The sequence below is a fragment of the Globicephala melas genome, chromosome 2 (assembly GCF_963455315.2).
Source record: "Globicephala melas chromosome 2, mGloMel1.2, whole genome shotgun sequence".
In the NCBI taxonomy this organism is placed as follows: domain Eukaryota; kingdom Metazoa; phylum Chordata; class Mammalia; order Artiodactyla; family Delphinidae; genus Globicephala; species Globicephala melas.
In genome coordinates this window covers 140,439,521-140,460,199 of record NC_083315.2, presented here as the reverse complement: position 1 = coordinate 140,460,199, position 20,679 = coordinate 140,439,521, and the positions used below count along the sequence as shown (strand labels likewise).

The 20,679-nt window shown below is 36.3% G+C and overlaps 1 protein-coding gene across 1 annotated transcript in view; it reads left to right on the top strand.

The window, feature by feature from the left end:
• Positions 1–20,316, top strand: part of LOC115852393 (coiled-coil domain-containing protein 170-like) — a 51,321-nt gene extending 31,005 nt beyond the window's left edge. The window contains exons 5-10 of the mRNA XM_030855215.2: positions 1,456–1,582; positions 3,290–3,604; positions 4,559–4,759; positions 16,353–16,577; positions 17,416–17,631; positions 20,098–20,316. Coding sequence (XP_030711075.2) covers positions 1,456–1,582; positions 3,290–3,604; positions 4,559–4,759; positions 16,353–16,577; positions 17,416–17,631; positions 20,098–20,112 — 1,099 coding nt within the window. The 3' untranslated portion in view covers positions 20,113–20,316. The remainder of the gene's footprint in view (positions 1–1,455; positions 1,583–3,289; positions 3,605–4,558; positions 4,760–16,352; positions 16,578–17,415; positions 17,632–20,097) is intronic.
• The last annotated feature ends 363 nt before the right edge of the window (positions 20,317–20,679 follow it).

Genomic DNA, 20,679 nt, shown 5'->3' with positions numbered 1-20,679 from the left:
GTTGGGAATAAATTTTCAGACCCAGCACATTTTGCTTTTGTTCTATTGGTTACTGAAAGAGGTATGTTGAAATCTCCAATTATGATTGTGGATTTGTGCCTCTCACTTTTTGTTCAACTTTTGCTTTATGTATTTTGAAACTATTTGCATTCTAATATAGGATGTCTATATCTTTCTGTTGAATTGTCACATTTATTAATATAAAATGTCCCTTTTATTTATTTATTTATTTATTTATTTGTATCTATCCTGCTTAGGATTTGCAGAACTTACTGAATCTATCAATTGATATCTTTCATCAGGTTTCGAAAATTCTTGGGAATTATTATTTTTTAAATATTGTTTCTGTCCCATTCTGTGTCTACTCTCATTCTAAGACTACAGTTGCAGGTGTTAGACATTTTGAGTGTGACCTACATGTTTCTAATATAATTTTTTTAATTAAAATTTTCTCTTTAGATAATTCAGATAATTTCTTTGATCTGACTCAAATTCACTAATTCTGTAGGATGCAAATCTTAGATAGAAGAGAACATAAAAAGCATGGAAGATGAACTGAAACTTTAACCTAGCCTCAAGGTAGAAAACGTTACCGATACCTACCAATGGTTAATCAAAACAAGAAGCAAATAATTAACTGTTTGTATATTTGATAATAAAACAAGTTTTTACATATTCTATTCTCTATTGCTGTATTATTATTTCTAATTCCTTTACCCCTCGTGCAACCCCATTCAGGGATTCAGTTGAAGAACCCATGCAAGTGTTACTAGAATGGGAGTACATTTCTCCCTCATCCCTTGTCCCTCGGTGTCTACAGGAGATGGTTCCAGGACCCCTGAGGGTACCAAAATCTGCAGATGCTAAATCCCTTATATAAAATAGTATAGTATTTGCATATAACCTATGCACATCTCCTGTGTATTTTAAATCATCTCTAGATTACTTCTAATACCTAATACTATGTAAATGCTATGTAAATGGTTGCTGGTGTGAGGCAAATTTAAGTTTTGCTTTTTGGAACCTTCTGAAAAGAATCTTTGTCAATATTTTCAATCCATGGTTGGTTGAATCCATGGATGTGGAACCCTCGAATACAGAGGCCCACTGTGCTTGTACACATGTGGAACCTCCTGATCATCACAATATTACCATAGTAGCAGACAGATATTCATACTCAAATTTCCTCTTGAAAAGGATGGTTTCAAAATTGACCTCCCCCAGGGGAACGACTACAGTACTTAACACTGGATTGTTGTTCTCTTCATTTCTCTACCATTTCTTGTCTCTCCCTAGAAATAGTTGGGTAACTGCACAGCTCTTTTCATAAGAAATACATTTTTACTTGATACACATGTTTAATATACTTTAAATGGGGGATATTTCTTTTTATTATTTTAATTGAAATTTGAAAATTGGTTTCAAGATATCATTACCTGCCAATATCTTACACAGAGTACATTTGATTGAAAGAAAAAAAGCAGAGCGAAAAGTAGACCTTTTGGAGAAAAAGTTAGCAGGTGTTAACAGATTCACCCCTTATATGAGTATGAAAGAACAAGAAGACAGTTTCATGATGAAGGTGAGAACAAATTTTGATTGGTTTTTGAAGAAACAGGATTTTTTATTACCTTGTGTTACTCCAGATGATAATTGGCAAATGTTGAGTGGTTTATTGGTCCTCTTCTTATGGAGGATAAAAGGAAGCAGTACAGCATGGCAGACTGGAAGAGTTTCTGAGGTATGGAGAAAAAGTGCAAGGCAGATCTGAAGGTCTCTGTGATACTAAAGGAAAGGTTAGAGGGAATGGAGCTTTGAGAGAAATGGGAGGAGGTGGTGGTTAGAGAGTGAAATATTCAAGTTTTAAATTTCTGGTATGGGTTAGTTCCCGCTGCTGACAACATCTGGGTTTTTGGAGTTGGGTATAAGGATTGAATAGGGGTGTAGGTGAAAGTCATTGAAACTGAAGCACAGGAGTCACAAAACTAAACTGGTGGATCATCTACATGGACATTGAAATCTAGAATTATGGCATGAGTTGGGTTTAGAAGGAAGAGGTTATCCTGCTCCCTAGTAGATAGCAATTCACAGGATGAATGGAAGTTTTATGGAAGAATGTTGGAGGAGGATGGGAGATGGACTACTGTCAAGGAAGTGGTAAAAGTTTATTTTGAAATCCATGGACCCAAACTGTTTATTATATATTCTGAATGTAAAATAAGGCCCATCATGATCCCCTTACTGTGAGGAGTTCTACTTAAAAAAATTCAGCAACTACTTTCAGAGTTTAAAGTAATTCCAATTTTTAATCACCTCTTTCAAGTAATTCACAGTAACACTTTCCATGTTTTTGACTTCTCTGACTTATCTGTCACATCTCCGAAAACCTCTCCCACACCAGAGTCCATGTAGCTCTGACCTTTTCTTCCACTGCTCTTTTATTCTACCTCTTTTTTCTGGGCTTTTAGTGAGACAAACCCATCATTACTTCAACAACTCTAGCTCCCCTTCTATTTCCCAGTTTCACATGACAAAAAGCCCAGAAACTAAACTTGTTACAGTTTTCAGAATAGAAGGTGGCAAGAGGTGAAAAGAAGACTCGAATTTATAAAGGCAGAATATTCCTGGGAGAAGTCGGGGGAAGGATAAGTACAAGCATTATCTTTTATTTTTTTCCTGTTTACAGTGGAAGCAGGGTGCTTAAAAGGGAAAGGTTGGGGGAAAGAAATGTGAGTTATTTATGCTTTTACATTATCAAAGCTGTTACTATTAAATGATGTTCTATAATCATAATTAAATCATAATGAAAATATCCATTTCCCTGCCAGCTTTTCACTTAATAGTCGTAGCATTCATTGACAATCCTTGCCTGAATCAGTTATTTTTTTAGGAGAAGTAAAATGCTGAGTTTTAAAATTCTGTCATTATTCCTACATTTATTAGCTCAAAATATTCTGTAAACAGTTCCTCCATAAACTGGAGCAGTTCGTTTAGCTGCTTCTCTAAGCTAAATTTCCTATGTTCTCAAAGTACTTTCTCTATGACATCATTTTTTTTTTGCCCTCCCCACCTGCCCCCACATAATATTTTAATACCTCTTGATGTTCTAGTTTACCCTTTTGAGTATGTCCTTGTCTCTCTTATGACTCTGTAACTCTTTATTTCTATTGAGATCCTTTTCTCCTGAAGCTTTGTATTATGACTATACTTATATTTCAAAAGGAGGGAAGTAGATGTCTCAATATTAAATTCCATATGGGAAGTTTAACATGTGTGTCGGCATATTTAGGACAAAGATGAAGCTATCCTGGTCAAGAACTTTGAGAGAGACAACACTTTTCACTCTGAAGGACCAAAAGATGGACAGAAAATTTGGGATAAATGTCAACAAGATTTGATCCATAAGGAAAAACAATTACCTGAGTTAGACAGACTTCCGTATTCATTCAGATGGGAAACTAAAACTGTGCCATCCCTCTATTGGAAATTCCTCAGTCAGTTGTCTACTCTTCCCAGCAACAGTGTTGAACCCATACCAGCCACAGAGGAAGGTGTGAAAGGGAGCATTCAGGAGATTGGTGCAAATGAGCAATCTTGGAAGTCCGTAAGTGTACTGACAGATGAGTTACTCTTTCAAATTAGTTTTAAGGTGTGGGTTTTGATGTTAGCTGATTTAGTAAACTCTGTGGCTCTGAGTTTATTTTTATTACTATAGTGATAAAAGGGAAGAGGATGTCCATTATCACAGTAGAGGTAGTATAGTGTGTTTGTTAAGAGCCAAGAGGACTGGTATGAATCCCAGCTCTGCCATTAGCAACTGTGTGCTCTTGGGCAGGTTACTTATGCTCTCTGTGCCTCAGTTTCATTTGTAAATTTTGGCAGGAGTGGGGGTAGGGTTGGGGTAGGTTTAGTTCCTGTCCCACAGAATGGTTGTAAGGATTAAATGGATTAATACATGATAAATGCTTCAGTTCAGTAAGCTCAATGAATGCTAGCTTAAAAATAGTGGTGTGATGAAGATAATGTTTCCATCATGATCAAACACTGGTCAGTTCAGTCAGTGCAGTTAAATAAATTATTAAGTCAGTCATTTGTTTGAATTTACTGGTCAAGTCTATGGGAAGATTGATCCAGCAAGTTTAAGTGGATGTATCTCCTTGTTATGTTCAAATCATTTTAGTAAAATTTCATGACTCTTCACCCTAAAATTCAGATGAAAATAGGTATTGCTTAAATTCAATGTGTTAGTAAAACCTATTACACAGTAGTCTGTTTATTGTACAGTTACAAATTTTTTATGCTCTGCTCTCTTAAAATTCATTATACAGTTTTATTTCTCAGTACTCACTAAAATGTCTTATTTTTATATATCAAACCTTTCTGTTTCTTTTTTAAAAACTAGCTTATACATGTCAAATCTTCTTAGATGTCTTCCCCATTCATCTATTTTAGTAACTTAATGTTACTGCAATGTCAATATAAGTAGAACTTGCAAATAATTTTGAAAAATACAAATCATGGACCATCAGGATGTTTTATCTATTTTTTTTCCCTGCAGAGAGCTGAAGGCCACCAGCAGGAAGTTCAGATGCTCACTAAGCAATTGGAGAAGCAGTATCATCACTGTGAAGAAACTGCTGGAGAATCATCTGACACTGAGGAAAAGTATAAGGAACAAAAAAGACCCTTGAAAAGTCTGAAAGGAAAAGTTGCTATTAATGATCTTTTTCCAGGGAGATTAGACTTGGACATGAACAAAGTAAGAATTTCCTGAAGTATAAGGCATTTCTTTGACAATGAAAATGATCATCTTTTATTATACTATCTAATGTTCAAAGCTGTTAATGCTATTTGTACTTTTCTTAGTATTAGAAAAGGGAGGAAAATTTGCTACAAACTTTTGAACATTCTGATTGTATCAAAAAGCCTTTCCTTACTCCATATCTCCCATTTCTCTACTGTACATATTTGATATTTATTGTAAGTATTATTAACATATTTCTTAATGTACTTTTAAAAGAGGATTAGAGGGAAAGGAGCTCAAAGGAATGACTCTCTAAAGGGGGAATTTCAGGTGTACTGTGTCAGCTAGATATGATGGACATTGGGAACGGGCTGTTGGTGAAATTCCTCAATAATTACCTTGTAGAAAATTTCCTTCTCTATTTTCTGCTTCTCTGCATCTATAAGGAAAAGGTCAATCCTAAAAGTGGAATGGGAATAGGTAGGATGATTTTCAGGAAATTTTGATTCTATTTCACTATGTCTTCACAGAATTGCTTGTCATACCCATACCTATATTATACTATTTCTATAATTACTGTGCCCCAAAGCATAAACTTACTCACTCACTACTCACTCATTTAGTCTCTTATTCCATTCATTCATTCATTGATCCAATATATTTTGATCCCTGAGTTTTTTTTTTAATATAGAACATTAAAAAAAATTTTTTTTTAATTTTATTTTTGGCTGCATTTGGTCTTCGTTGTTGCACGTGGGCTGTCTCTAGTTGCGGCGAGCAGGTCTTCGTTGTGGTGCGCGGGCTTCTCATTGCGGTGTCTTCTCTTGTTGCAGAGCACGGGATCTAGACGCACGGGCTTCAGTAGTTGTGGCACACGGGCTCAATAGTTGTGTCTCGCAGAGTGGAGGCTCTAGAGTGGCCCTAGAGTGGAGGCTCAGTAGTTGTGGCACACAGGCTTAGTTGCTTCGTGGCATGTGGGATCTTCCTGGATCAGGGATCGAACCCGTGTCCCCTGCATTGGCAGGAGGATTCTTAACCACTGCACCACCAGGGAAATCCTGATCACTTGGTTTTTAAAAACTTCCAGCACCTGGTGAAGTGGTATCGACAATGTATACTCCACAGAGTCCAAAGATGAATCCAGCTTCTACCTCTGCTCTTGAATCTGTAATTGATGATGATTCATTTCCATGCAAATTTTAAAAATACCATATTAAATTTTAAGAATATACAAATAGCGCATGCTTTCCGCAACCCTTGAAACCATGTTAAAAGGTTTGAAGGAAACAATAATAATCTTCTCTAACCCCCTTTCTGCCTATTTCATGTTGGTAACCAATGTGTCTATATCTTTTACAACTATTGCAATGATTATGGAAATATATGAATATATATATGTAGGTGTTGGTATTTTTACAAAACTGGGACTGTACCAGTCAAATACTCTTCTTACTTGGTAAGAAGTAGGTACCTCATGGTCTTTCCTTAGGTCAAAAGATATAGATTTAACTTATTCCCTTAACAGCTGTACAGTATTCCATACTGTGTATATAACTTATTTATTCAACCAATTCCCTATTAAGAATTATTGATGGTCCTTCTCTTATTTCCACTTTTTATGCCACTACAAATAATGCTGAAATAAGTATGTATATACATATATCTTTCCACACTGGTGCTTCCTCCCCCTATGGGGTTGAGTTCTAAATGTGGAAATATAGGATCACAGTGTATGAGTATTTTCTTTTTAAATTTTTTGTTGGCTGCGCCGCACGGCTTGTGGGATTTTAGTTCCCCAACCAGGTATCGAACCTGGAGCCCCAGCAGTGAGAGCTTTGAGTCCTAACCACTGGATCGCCAGGGAATATCCTAAGTATTTTTTTTTTTAATTTATTTATTTTTGGCTGCTTTGGGTGTTTGTTGCTGCGCATGGACTTTCTCTAGTTGTGGCGAGCGGGGGCTACTCTTCGTGGCTTCTCTTGTTGCGAAGCACAGGCTCTAGGCGCACGAGCTTCAGTAGTTGTGGCTCGCGGGCTCTAGAGCGCAGGCTCAGTAGTTGTGGCGCACGGGCTTAGTTGCTCCGCGGCATGTGGGATCTTCCGGCACCAGGGCTCGAACCCGTGTCCCCTGCATTGGTAGGCGGATTCTTAACCACTGCGTCACCAGGGAAGTCCCTATCCTAAGTATTTTAAAGTTTAATAGCCATTGCCAGAACACTACCTTGCAAAAGGCAGTTCACTTTCCAAATAGCAATACATGAATGTTTCCTCTTCACATCCTAGCCAGCATTGGATGCTGTCATCCTTTTAGAGTGTGTGTTTGTGCGAGTTAGGTTAAAATGGTACAGTTTTTACATTTACTTTACTACTAGTAAGGTTGAGTAACTTTCTTTTTTAATGCTGTTGACCACTTGGATTCCCTTGCCTCCCCATTCCTCACAATTGGACCTCAGATACAGAAGGTTGAGTTAATCAAAGTCCATGGTTTTTAACGCATTAATTTGGGCAATGGAAGGTGTCTCTCTTATTTATTTATTCTTTCCTTGGATCTTGTCCTTTGCCTCCCCAAAAGGAAGTCAATCTAATATGTTTAATGTGTATTTCTTTGTTTATATGTGTTTCTTTAAATGTAATTTTTGTGCAAGTATTTTAAATTTGCATAAGTGGTATCGTGTTAAAAAATCTCATTCTAGGGCTTCCCTGGTGGTGCAGTGGTTGAGAGTCCACCTGCCGATGCAGGGGACACGGGTTCGTGCCCCGGCCCGGGAAGATCCCACATACCGTGGAGCGGCTGGGCCCGTGAGCCATGGCCGTTGAGCCTGCGCGTCTGGAGCCTGTGCTCCGCAGCGGGAGAGGCCACAACAGTGAGAGACCCACATACCGCAAAAAAAAAAAAAAAAAAAAAAAAAAATCTCATTCTATTACTCAGCACTGTATTTTTAAGAGCCACTTAATATTGCTATTTGTTCATCTAATTCATTGCTTCTGTCTACTGCATGGAGTACTACAGTGTTCATACCTGCCATGGTTTTAATTTTTTATTTTTATTTATTTATTTATTTTACCTGTCTCTTCTTCTAGTGGTAAATAGCCTTGTTACCTCTATTTTTATGCTACCACAAACAACATCACTGATAGCATCCTGGTACAAGTCCCCTTTATGGACTCCAGAGAGAATTGCTTAGGGGTGTTAAGTCAGGATTTGAATTGGTGGCTCATAGTGTATACATACACTTAATATGACTAAGTACTGCCAGTCAGCTCTCACAGAACAATAAATCGTCCCACCAGAGATACAGGAGGGTTTTTGAATCTCCACGTTCTTGTCATTTCCTGACACTAGCAGCTTCCTAACTTTTGCCATTCCATCAGGTATAAAATGATTGTTAATTTAATTTGCATTTCTCTAATTATTAATGAGTTTCGCATTTCCTTAATGTTTTTCATCTTTTGGTTTTTTAGTTTCTGCCCGTTTGTTTCCTTTACCCATCTTCTTATTTGGGTTCCTGTCTTGTTCTTGTTGATTTCCAGAACGGTATACACATCTTCCTTGCCCTGTTCAGGCTCCAACACTCCATGACAGGTCACCTCTCCATATGTGATCAGGCTCTGAGTCCCTCTGCAGGGCAGCCCTCTTCTGCAGACACTTTTGTCACCTTGCTTGGGTTCTGTAGGCCTGCTATGAGCCTCAGCATTTCCCTTCTCATTCTGTGCAGATGCCTATGGCTTTAGGACTGAATTGTTTAGAAGGGGAAAGAAGGAAAGGAAGAAGAATAGGAGGAAGAAAAATAAGAGCAACTGGTTTATGATTAACCTTTCGAATATTCTGATAAATGCACTCATTTAAACCATAATTTTTCTGTCAAGAACTACTTTTGCTTTGTTCCACAAATATTGACATGTACTGTTTCCCTTATCTTTTATTTTAAATATAGCAATACATTTTTATGTTTCCAAATGTATAGGATTTTTAAAAACTTTGTATTTTATTACAACATGGTAGAAGTATGACATGATCCCTGGGAATTTATTGAGGCTTCCTACATGGCCAGTGATTGGTCTGTTTTGGTAGCTGTGCCATGTGTGCTTATAAAGAATGTGTTCTTTCTTGGTTGGGTATAAAGCACTATAAATAGCTAATGCTCAAGCATATTATTCGTATGGTTCAGATTGTCTGTACCTCTGATTATTTTTGTTTACTTGATTCTGGAAAAGATATGCTACATTCTTCAAGTATAGTTTTTGTTTTTAAATTTATTTTTGGCTGCACTGGGTCTTAATAGCTGTGCGTGGGCTTCCTCTAGTTGTGGTGAGCAGGGGCTACTCTTCGTTGAGGTGCTCGGGCTTCTTATTGCAGTGGCTTCTCTTGTTTTGGAGCATGAGCTCTAGGCGCTCGGGTTACAGTGGTTGCAGCATGTGAGCTCAGTAGTTGCAGCTCACAGGCTCTAGAGCATGGGCTCAGTAGCTGTGGCACACAGGCTTAGTTGCTCCGCAGCATGTGGGATCTTCCCAGACTAGGGCTCAAACCCATATCCCCTGCATTGGCAGGTAGATTCTTAACAACTGGACCACCAGCGAACTCCTCCAAGTATAATTTTTGATTCATCCATTTGTCTGTGCTGTTCTATCAGTTTTTGTTTTATAGATTACCGGAGCATATGCGCTCACAATGATTTTGCTATCCTGTTCTTTTAAGCACTATAAAACATTCTCTTATTTGTCCTTTATAAAATATTGCCTTAAATTCTGTTTTCAGAAATTATGATCACTAATGCAATTTTTGGGGGGTTCATTGTTGCATGATATATCTTTTATTTGGTTTCTTTTACTTGGTCCTAATTATTTAGACAACCACCAAATTTGACCAACATGTTTGATTTCTCTTAGTTGCATATTTCTTGAAGCCTCCTCCTGGATTTTTCTCCTAATTTGAGTGTTTCCACAAGAGAGTTTTAAAAAATTGGATCTTTGTGTGGCAAACTTTCTGACATCACGTGTGCCTGATAACATTTTTAGTATGCCCTCATATTTGAATGACAATTTGGCTGGATATAAACTTCTAGGTTCAAAGTTCCTTCATTAAATTCTTTAAAATTATCTCCTTGCATCCTCTGTTACTGTTGAAAAGTCTAACAAAAATGTGATTCTTATTCCTTTGTAGGTGATCTGTTCTTTCTCTCAGGAAACCTTAAAATTTTTCTCATTTGCTTTAATATTCTTAAATTTCCCTATAATGTGCTTAGGTATATTGTTTTACCTTATCTCTCTTATTTGGCACTCAATGAATTTTTAAATCTAAGTCTTTCATCTGTCAATTTTACCATTATTTATTTAAACATTTTCCTCTCTTTATTTTCTTTTGATTTCTTTCTTTTGTTTTTTTTTTTTTGTTTTTACTTTTCTTCTTTTTCTACTCTTTCTCCTCCTGTGACTCTTAACAGAACGTTGGCAATTCTAATTCTATCCTTCATTTCTTTGCATGATGGTTAATTTTATGTGTCAACTTGACCAAGATATGGTGCCCTGATGCTTGATCAAACATCAGTCTAGATGTTGCATGTTAGATGTGATTAACATAACAAGAAGGCTTTGAGTAAAGCAGATTACTCTCCATAATGAGTGAGCCTCATCCAAGCAGTTGAAGCCCTTAAAAGAAAAGACTGAGGTCCCCTCTAGAGGAGGAATTCTACCTCTAGATTGCCTTCGGACCTGAGCTGCAACATCAGCTCTTCCCTGGGACTCCAACCTGCCAGCCTGCCCTGAAGATTTTGGACTTGCCAGACCCCACAGTTGTGTTAGCCAAATCTTCCTCTCTTTATACAGACACACACACACACACACACACACACCTATTGGTACTGCCTTTCTTGCCACCTTCTCAGAGAGTTTCTCAGTCTGATTTTCCAACTCACTCAATTTGTTCTCAGCTTTATCCATCCTATTTATCTCATCTATTGTGTTGTTCATTTCAGCTATTATGTTTGTCATGTCTAATATTACTATTTGGTTGTTTTTACTTTATAATTTCTTGACCTGTTGTTGTAAAGGTACCTTTTAGTAAAGGCAATGTTATAAGTTTTACATTAAACTGAAAGTGATCAGGAAAAACATGGCCTTGCCCTAAGTTTCACTTAATGGCAAATGAAGAATTAACTCCACAGAATACATTTAAAGGAACAACAAAGGACAAAAATAAAAGTAGGTTAATGATTACACTGTATGAGTTGAATATTCAATGTAAATTTTATACCTGTCAAAGTAGCAATTTGTAAATATTGTTTGTAGTTTACTCAGTTGGCTTTGTAATGGTATGATTTTTGAAAATTGATAATTTTTGATAATTTGGTACATGTCCTCCTTCCCTTTAGCAGATCTTATTTTGTGTACTGTAATAGGATTTTATAATGTTCTTTCATATAAGTCCTATAAAAGTCCTTCATGTAATTTTTTCTTGTAAAGTTTACTCCTAGGTCAGGAAGGAAAATAGATTTCCTGCCCATTACGAGTGGCATATTTTCCCTATTTCTATTTGAAATGATTATTACTAATATAGATAAAAGCCTTTGATATGTTTATATCTTTAAAAATTATATACCACCTTACTGAATTTACTTATTAAGTCCAATAGTTTTCTTTACTAGAATTCTTGGATTTTCTGGACACAGTTGAATATTATATTGTTTTCTAGGAAACAATGTATTTCTTTTAGGTTTTCAACTTATTGCCACTGAGTTACAAAGTAGTGTTTAGAATTATTTTCATCTTTTCTATATCTATGCATTCTGTATGTTTCTCCTTTCTAATATTTTACTTTCTCTCTTTCCTCCTTAACCAGGCTTACCTGGGGCATCTATTTTTTTTTTTTTTTAACATTTATTTATTTTTTGGCTGTATTGGGTCTTCGTTTCTGTGCGAGGGCTTTCTCTAGTTGCAGCAAGCAGGGACCACTCTTCATCGCGGTGCGCGGGCCTCTCACTATCGTGGCCTCTCTTGTTGCAGAGCACAGGCTCCAGACGCGCAGGCTCAGTAGCTGTGGCTCACGGGCCTAGTTGCTCTGCGGCATGTGGGATCTTCCCAGACCAGGGCTCGAACCCGTGTCCCCTGCATTGGCAGGCAGATTCTCAACCACTGCGCCACCAGGGAAGCCCTGGGGCATCTATTTTATCTTTCCAGAGAACTAATGGTTCTTTTCCCTATATATTTTACCATTTATTTTTTATGTATAAGTAATGAAAATATATGGTATCTTTATTAAATCTACACCCCTAATTTCTCTTTTTCTTTATGTAAATATGCTTTTCTTTGGTCCTTTGTTTTAAATCATAAAAGCACCAAAGACTATAAATATTCCTCTGTGGCTTGTCCAATACATTTTAATAAGAAGTGTCCTTTTACTATGTTTTATATGTTTACACTTTTACTATTGGTTTCCATTTCTTCTTTGAGCTGAAGTTATTTAAGAGATTTTTTTTTACCTTTTACACTTATATGTATATATTATACATATGTACATTAAAAAAAATTAAATATAACAAGAGTCTTCTATTGAAAAGCAGCAGCCCACTTCTGTACCTCCATCTATCCTATTTCCCAGAGGGAACTACTTTTAACCCCTTTAGCTGTTGCTTCTTGTAGTTAATTCCATTTTTTAAAATAATTTGCTTATATTGCTATATCTTGAGTTATTTATTTTAGACATTATCTGTTGACTTCCTATTATATGACAGATGAAGGTTTATCTTTTTCCCAACTCCCCCTTCCATCTTCCCAGTATTGTTATATCAATATTTTTAGCTAAATCCATAATCAGCATTTACTTCACTATGACATTAAATAGTGTTTACAAAATGCCAAGTATTATACTCTTGTGACCTTTCCTTTCTTGTAGTGCATGTTATTTATCCTAGAGTTAATACTTTCCTTGTGTTTCATATGTATAATTTTCAACATTCACTTATTAATTTTTTCCCCAAATACTGCATCGGAGGATCTTCTAATCTATAAAAATCTCCCATTCTTTCTCATCCAAAGTCCTTAATTCTCTTGTGTCGGTCTGGACTGTTTGCTCTGTCAGCCTGGGCACAGCTATAATCCTGTGATTTTTCTTCTCCAATCTCCTGGTTAGGTTGCACTGTTTCATGAATCTCTTGTCTTCCTCTCTTTTGGTTTACTTTCTTATTTTGCTGGGTTATATCCTCTAATAGATTCCTAAGAAATGGTGTCTTGGAGAGAAAAAATTTTTTGAATACTTGCATAAATGACAAGTATTTTTTTACATCTTTATTGGAGTATAATTGCTTTACAATGCTGTGTTAGTTTCTGCTTTATAACAAAGTGAATCAGTTATACATATACATATGTCCCCATATCTCTTGCGTCTCCCTCCCTCCCACCCTCCCTATCCCACCCCTCCAGGTGGTCACAAAGCACCAAGCTGATCTCCCTGTGCTATGCGGCTGCTTCCCACTAGCTATCTACCTTACTTTTGGTAGTGTATATATGTCCATGCCACTCTCTCGCTTTGTCACAGGTTACCCTTCCCCCTCCCCATATCCTCAAGTCCATTCTCTAGTAGGTCTGTGTCTTTATTCCTGTCTTACCCCTAGGTTCTTCATGACATTTTTTTTTCTTGAATTCCATATATATGTTAGCATACGGTATTTGTCTCTCTCTTTCTGACTTACTTCACTCTGTATGACAGACTCTAGGTCTATCCACCTCATTACAAATAGCTCAATTTTGTTTCTTTTTATGGCTGAGTAATATTTCATTGTATATACGTGCCACATCTTCTTTATCCATTCATCAGATGATGGACACTTAGGTTGTTTCCATCTCCGGGCTATCGTAAATGGAGCTGCAATGAACATTTTGGTACATGACTCTTTTTGAATTATGGTTTTCTCAGGGTATATGCCCAGTACTGGGATTGCTGGGTCATATGGTAGTTCTATTTGTAGTTTTTTAAGGAATCTCCATACTGAATGTACCAATTCACATTCCCACCAGCAGTGCAAGAGTGTTCCCTTTTCTCCACACCCTCTCCAGCATTTATCGTTTCTAGATTTTTGGATGAGGGCCGTTCTGACTGGTGTGAGATGATATCTCATTGTAGTTTTGATTTGCATTTCTCTAATGATTAAAGATTTGAGCATTCTTTCATGTGTTTGTTGGCAGTCTGTATATCTTCTTTGGAGAAATGTCTATTTAGGTCTTCTGCCCATTTTTGGATTGGGTTGTTTGTTTTTTTGTTATTGAGCTGCATGAGCTGCTTGTAAATATTGGAGATTAATCCTTTGTCAGTTGCTTCATTTGCAAATATTTTCTCCCATTCTGAGGGTTGTCTTTGGTTTTTTTATGGTTTCCTTTGCTGTGCAAAAGCTTTGAAGTTTCATTAGGTCCCATTTGTTTATTTTTGTTTTTATTTCCATTTCTCTGGGAGGTGGGTCAAAAAGGATCTTGCTGTGATTTATGTCATAGAGTGTTCTGCTTATGTTTTCCTCTAAGAGTTTGATAGTTTCTGGTCTTACATTTAGGTCTTTAATCCATTTTGAGCTTATTTTTGTGTATGGTGTTAGGGAGTGTTCTAATTTCATACTTTTACACGTAGCTGTCCAGTTTTCCCAGCACCACTTATTGAAGAGGCTGTCCTTTCTCCACTGTACATTCCTGCCTCCTTTATGAAAAATAAGGTGACCATATGTGTGTGGCTTTATCTCTGGGCTTTCTATCCTGTTCCCTTGATCTATCTTTCTGTTTTTGTGCCAGTACCATACTGTCTTGATTACTGTAGCTTTGTAGTAAAGTCTGAAGTCAGGGAGCCTGATTCCTCCAGCTCCATTTTTCATTCTCAAGATTGCTTTGGCTATTCGGGGTCTTTTGTGTTTCCATACAGATTGTGAAATTTTTTGTTCTAGTTCTGTGAAAAATGCCAGTGGTAGTTTGATAGGGATTACATTGAATCTGTAGATTGCTGTGGGTAGTAGAGTCATTTTCACAATGTTGATTCTTCCAATCCAAGAACATGGTATATCTCTCCATCTATTTGTATCATCTTTAATTTTTTCATCAGTGTCTTATAATTTTCTGCATATAGATCTTTTGTCTCCTTAGGTAGGTTTATTCTTAGATATTTTATTCTTTTTGTCACAATGGTAAGTGGGAGTGTTTTCTTGATTTCACTTTCTGATTTTTCACCATTAGTGTATAAGAATGCCAGAGATTTCTGTGCATTAATTTTGTATCGTGCTACTTTACCAAATTCATTGATTAGCTCTAGTAGTTTTCTGGTAGCATCTTTAGGATTCTCTGTGTAGAGTATCATGTCATCTACAAACAGTGACAGCTTTACTTCTTTTCTGATTTGGATTCCTTTTATTTCCTTTTCTTCTCTGATTGCTGTGGCTAAAACTTCCAAAACTATGCTGAATAAGAGTGGTGAGAGTGGGCAACCTTGTCTTGTTCCTGATCTTAGTGGAAATGCTTTCAGTTTTTCACCATTGAGGACAATGTTGGCTGTGGGTTTGTCATATATGGCCTTTATTATGTTGAGGAAAGTTCCCTCTATGCCTACTTTCTGCAGGGTTTTTATCATAAATGGGTGTTGAATTTTGTCAAAAGGTAATTTTTTTTTTAAATTTCAGGCTCAATTTATAATTGAATTTAGACTTTATTTTCACACAGAGATTTGAAGGCATTACTCTATTGTCTTCTAATAACTTTTTTCTCTTAATAAAATTAATTTATGTACATTAGTTTTGTATATATCTCCTTCGTAATACTGTGTATTTTCACTTTCTCTTCCTTCTTTAACCAGTCTTGCCTGGAGTATCTGTTTCCTGTTTTGAAAGAACTAGTGGTTCTTTTCAATATATTTTACTAATTTTTAGTTTATATATAATGAAAATATGTGGTATCTTCATTAAATCTACACCTCTTCTCTCTCTCTCTCTTTTTTTCTGGTAGTAACTTTATAAAGTACAGAATAGTAGAAAGAATACAATTAAAACAATCAGTATTTCTACCCCTTTGAGATAACCAGTGTTAACATATAGGTATATCTTCCTATGATTATTTTCCAAGAATATTTTAACATAATTGAGATAGCGTATTTTTTCTTCATCCTGCTTCTGTCATTTAACTATATCATTAGTACTTTCTCTTAGTAAATATTTTTGAAAACTTTATTTATAATGAATGTATAATCAATCACATGTAATTTATTTTAACTATTTTTTGACATTTGCATTGTTTTTATTTCTTCATGTTATGAATAATGTTGTATAGAATATCTTTGTGCTTGAGGCTTTATCTAAATATTTTATTATTTCCTTATAATACATTCTTAGAATAGTTGAACTAATCTCTACTATCACCTGGTGTTTATAACATTGTATACTTAACTGTACCCTTGTTAGCCTTAAGCCATCACTTTTATTGTCATATTTTATTTTCTGGATTAGTTTAATGCATATTTGTGGTGAAAACTATTCTACTTATGTAAGAATTAAGCCTACAGTTTGTCAGTGTAGAGTAGATCTGGTATGCTACTGTAGAACACCATCTTAAAGCATAACTTCTTAATTCTAATACTGTTGATTTCTGTAAAGGAAAACTCCCAGACTAAGATTTCCCAGATGGAGAATGGCAAAACATTCAAGCAGCTAGAGAAAGACAACAAGCAAGAAACATTACTGAAAATTCAGCAGAATTTGAAGGTTGTTACAACTCAAAGATTAGAGGAGAAAATTCATAAACTTCAGAAACAGCTCAGTGACTTTAAATTGTCAAATAAAACTATGAAAACTCAACTGACAAGAGTAAATGTCCTTAAAGTAAGTAAAAAAATGAGACTTTCAAAAATTAACTTAAGCTTTGGTCTGTTTCTATTTTTGCTGCATGTTTCTCCTTGAACTTGAAAAATTAACATTAAAATTATTTTACATACATATAAAAGAATATATATATAATATTAAAGCATATAGAATAATAAAATTAGATGCTACAAATCTACCACTCATGTTAAGAATCAGAGTATTATCAATCCCACTGAAGCCCCCAGGTATCCTCCTCAAAGGTAACCGGTATTCTAAATGTTAGGTATCTAGATCCCTTGCTTTTTGTTTCAGTCATACTTTTGTCTTTCTTATTGGGTTAATGGTTAAAAGTTTTAGTGATTTTTGGGGGGATGCTCTTTGGATCTTCTCTATATCAAGCTCCAGTTGTAGTATTTCAAACATACATTTTATGCCTGAAACCAAATATACACCAGATACTTACTGATCAACTTTTTTTTTGCCAGTTGATTATCAAGAATATTTCTCTTATTGCAGCCAGTTATTTTCTCTATTTCTGTGTTTGATTAGCACAGACTATAAGACTTTTGAGGACATGGAACATGTGTTAAACCTCTTTAAATCCCAAGTGCCTAGTTTATAAAAGTGCTCAGTAACTGTTGGTTATTGATGAGCATGATGGTGGAGAAATGTCCTCTTAATTCATAAGTTGTGGAATTTTCTTTCTTTTCCATTATCTAGCTCTTCCAAAAAAAAAGAAAGAAAGAAAAAAGAAAAAGAAGAAAAAAAAAGCATGAGTTATTATGTATCATGCCTGTTATTTAGAGGAGTTTTAATCACAGTCATCTCCCTTTCCCCCAACCTTATACCCTCACAGGACAAAACAATTGAGAAGCTCAGGCAATCTTTAAAAAAAGTTGAAGCAATGAAAGGGAAGGCAGTTATGGAAACAGACTTGGAAACTACAGTAGACTCTGCTGAGCAAGATGCAAGGTGGGACAAAGAGAGGGCCCATCAAATGTTAGAAACTGTCACTCCTGAGCTCTGCACAGCAAAGAGCACACTTGAAGAAGTACCGGGACAACAAGAAGAGGTTTGTTTTTTTTTAATTACTATATTAAGATTATTTAAGTTGAAGTGATAAACACCCACCTCAATTTAGACTACCTTAGACAAAAGAGAATTGATAGGCTTGTGGAATCAAAGGCAGTTAAACAACCAGAGCTCTGAGAAGGCAGGGATGCACCTGGGCCACAGATTAGCACCTGGAGTCTTCAATATAAGGCCTTTCTCACATTCTTCTTGGCAGCTGTCTGTCAGCTTGTCTGTCTGGCTGACAGCCACAGAATTTTACAGTTAGATTTTCTGTGACAGGAGAGAGAATCCCAAGAAAGGGTCTTACAAGCCCAGCTTAGGTCAAATGCCTATCCTTAGTAAATTCACAGTGGCAAGGAATGGGATATATGATTATCATAGCTTAGGTTTGTGTACACGTCCTCTGACTAACCAAAGACAAGCAGGGTAGGGATGAGAGAAAATGAAAGTTAAGGGGAAACCATTTTTGTGGGGCTGGATCACTTTCTTGGACAAGAGGGTAGTGCTTCTAAACTTGCTTAGATTCTCACTAGATTTATAAAGCAGATATTTTAAGAGAATTTTCTAAAGCCTAAATGATAATTTGGGGCTATTGTGGGATTACATGTCACACCGCCATACATGTTTCTTAAGAAACATGAAACTTTTTTGGGGGGGTGGTACGCGGGCCTCTCACTGTTGTGGCCTCTCCCGTTGCGGAGCACAGGCTCGGGACGTGCAGGCTCAGCGGCCATGGCTCACGGGCCCAGCCGCTCCACGGCATCTGGGATCTTCCCGGACCGGGGCACGAACCCGTGTCCCCTGCATCGGCAGGAGGACTCTCAACCACTGGGCCACCAGGGAAGCCCAAGAAACATGAAACTTTAACGAATTTCCTTAAGAGATTCTTAAAACCAAAAGTCATGATATTACCATTTTCTTTTTTTTCTCTTTTTTAACTTCTGCATATTCATTTTCTTAATTGTTTTTATTCTCTCAGTGTCCCTCCCTTATTATATTTTCATTCTGATCTCTTCTTTGGGCATTCTGTAGTTTACTCTTCATTTCTGAGATGTCTTGTTCTTGCTTGTGTTTAATCATCACATCTTTCTTATCCATTAGGCATCTAGATATTATTTTTGTCCATTTCTATTCCAAATTATTGTTTTTTTTTTGGCTGCGGCAGCATGCTGGATCTTAGTTCCCCGACCAGGGATCGAACCCCTGTCCCCTGCAGTGGAAGTGCAGAGTCTTAACCACTAGACAGCCAGGGAAGTCCCTCCAAATTATTGCATTTCTGATTCAAAAGGTGTTTTTTCCCCATGTCTGCAAATCATTGTTTAATTGATATTTAATTCATATCAGGTGTTGTCAAACATGTTGCCTCTGCTTCATGGCAGTTTTTCTTGGGGGTAGTATTTTCACCACCTTAACAGTTTGGATGATACTGCTTTTCTGTTTTCTTCTCATAACAATTTAAAATGGATATTTGCCATTTATCTATTCACTTTAAAATCGCTTGGACTGCCCTGCTCTCTCAATTTCAGGTGTTTCTACCTCAGGGTACTTAGGGGGCAGGGTATACTTACTAGGCTTCTTAACTCAGTACCACCCTCTTCTGTTGACACGGTGAGTGCAGTTGCTAAAGTTTACTTAGGAAGTAAAGCCTTTTATTTTGGGGTGGGGGTTTATGTGATGTCTGTTTTTGCAATACTCTCTTGTTTATATAGGTCCCTTAATTTCCAGTGCTTGCTTTTTTTCTTTTCCTTTGGCACGAAGCCTCTAGGGAACACCTCACCCTTCCAAGTAGCTCCCTCTCTGCTCAGAAACCTTGCCCTCTAGATCAGCCATTTCTGCTCTCACATGCTTCTAAGCCCCTTTCTTTTCCTTCCCCAGTTGCCAGTATTCTGATTCATCAGGTCTCAGACTTGTTCTTCGTATTTCCCCCTTTATGAACTGTCCCTTTTCCGGGACACCAGAGGAAACTAACTGCATACTCCAGTGTGGGCTCTGGAGCTGCCTCTGTTGGTTTAGAATATTTATTTCCCCACTTATATGAAAACTGAAGTCTGTGGTATTCTTTACTTACGCTTTAGGCATGATTTATGGAGAGTTTTATCTGCTCTCCTTGTTGATCACTACAGTTTTTAGAGAATGGGTGGAGAGATATGTATTTAGGGGACAGCTATTACCTACAGCAAATCAGAAGTCCAAAAAATAATTACCTCATGGATGAAAAACAAGCAGCAATAAAATTAGGTTTAGTCTATAAGATTGTAAAAATAAAAACAAATCTTAAAATGCAAAGGTAATTTTAGATTTCTTGTAATTTTTTTTTGCTTAAAAATACATTTGAATGTAGAATAATGTACACTTCATAAAGAAATGTTTAATAAAACTAAATTTCTAATAAAAATTTCATTGTACATAGTTAAGTAGGTGAGCAAAACTAATGACATGTCTTGATTTTTGTGGTTCTTTGTAGCTTGTTGACTTTTGAGAAACTATTAAGAAGATGTTGGGATTTAACATGAAAACAGCAGATAAGAAAATCATCAATCACCTAAGGCTTATTATACAAGTATATAAAGCCTCTGACAAATCAAAGATTGCTTCTGCATGTGAGACTGGATAGGATAATGAATAAAGAATTTCTGCCAACCAGAACTCAGCAGACATGGACATTTCCTCCAGCATCTTGAATATGGCTACGTTATGAATAAAACACATTTGAAACTTTTCACTTAAATCTCTTCTCTCCTTTGATATTTGGCAATTAACTTTTCTTTGTTGTAATTTTGTTTTGTACATTTACTTGTGGTTTAGTCTGGATTGTTAATTGTAATATATAGTATCTAATTATATTTATTAACTGTATTTTAAGCAGGATATTAATCAAAACTTGTTCTTAGTTGGAATATTTATATCTATAGTTAATGGCCTGTTTCTAGAATGAGTAGTTTTTTGGTTATACCCCCTTATGAATCTAGGTAAAGTTATATTCTATAATTTGAATCTATCTTATCTATTTGATTAACTGAGAGTTTGAAAATCAGATATGAAATGT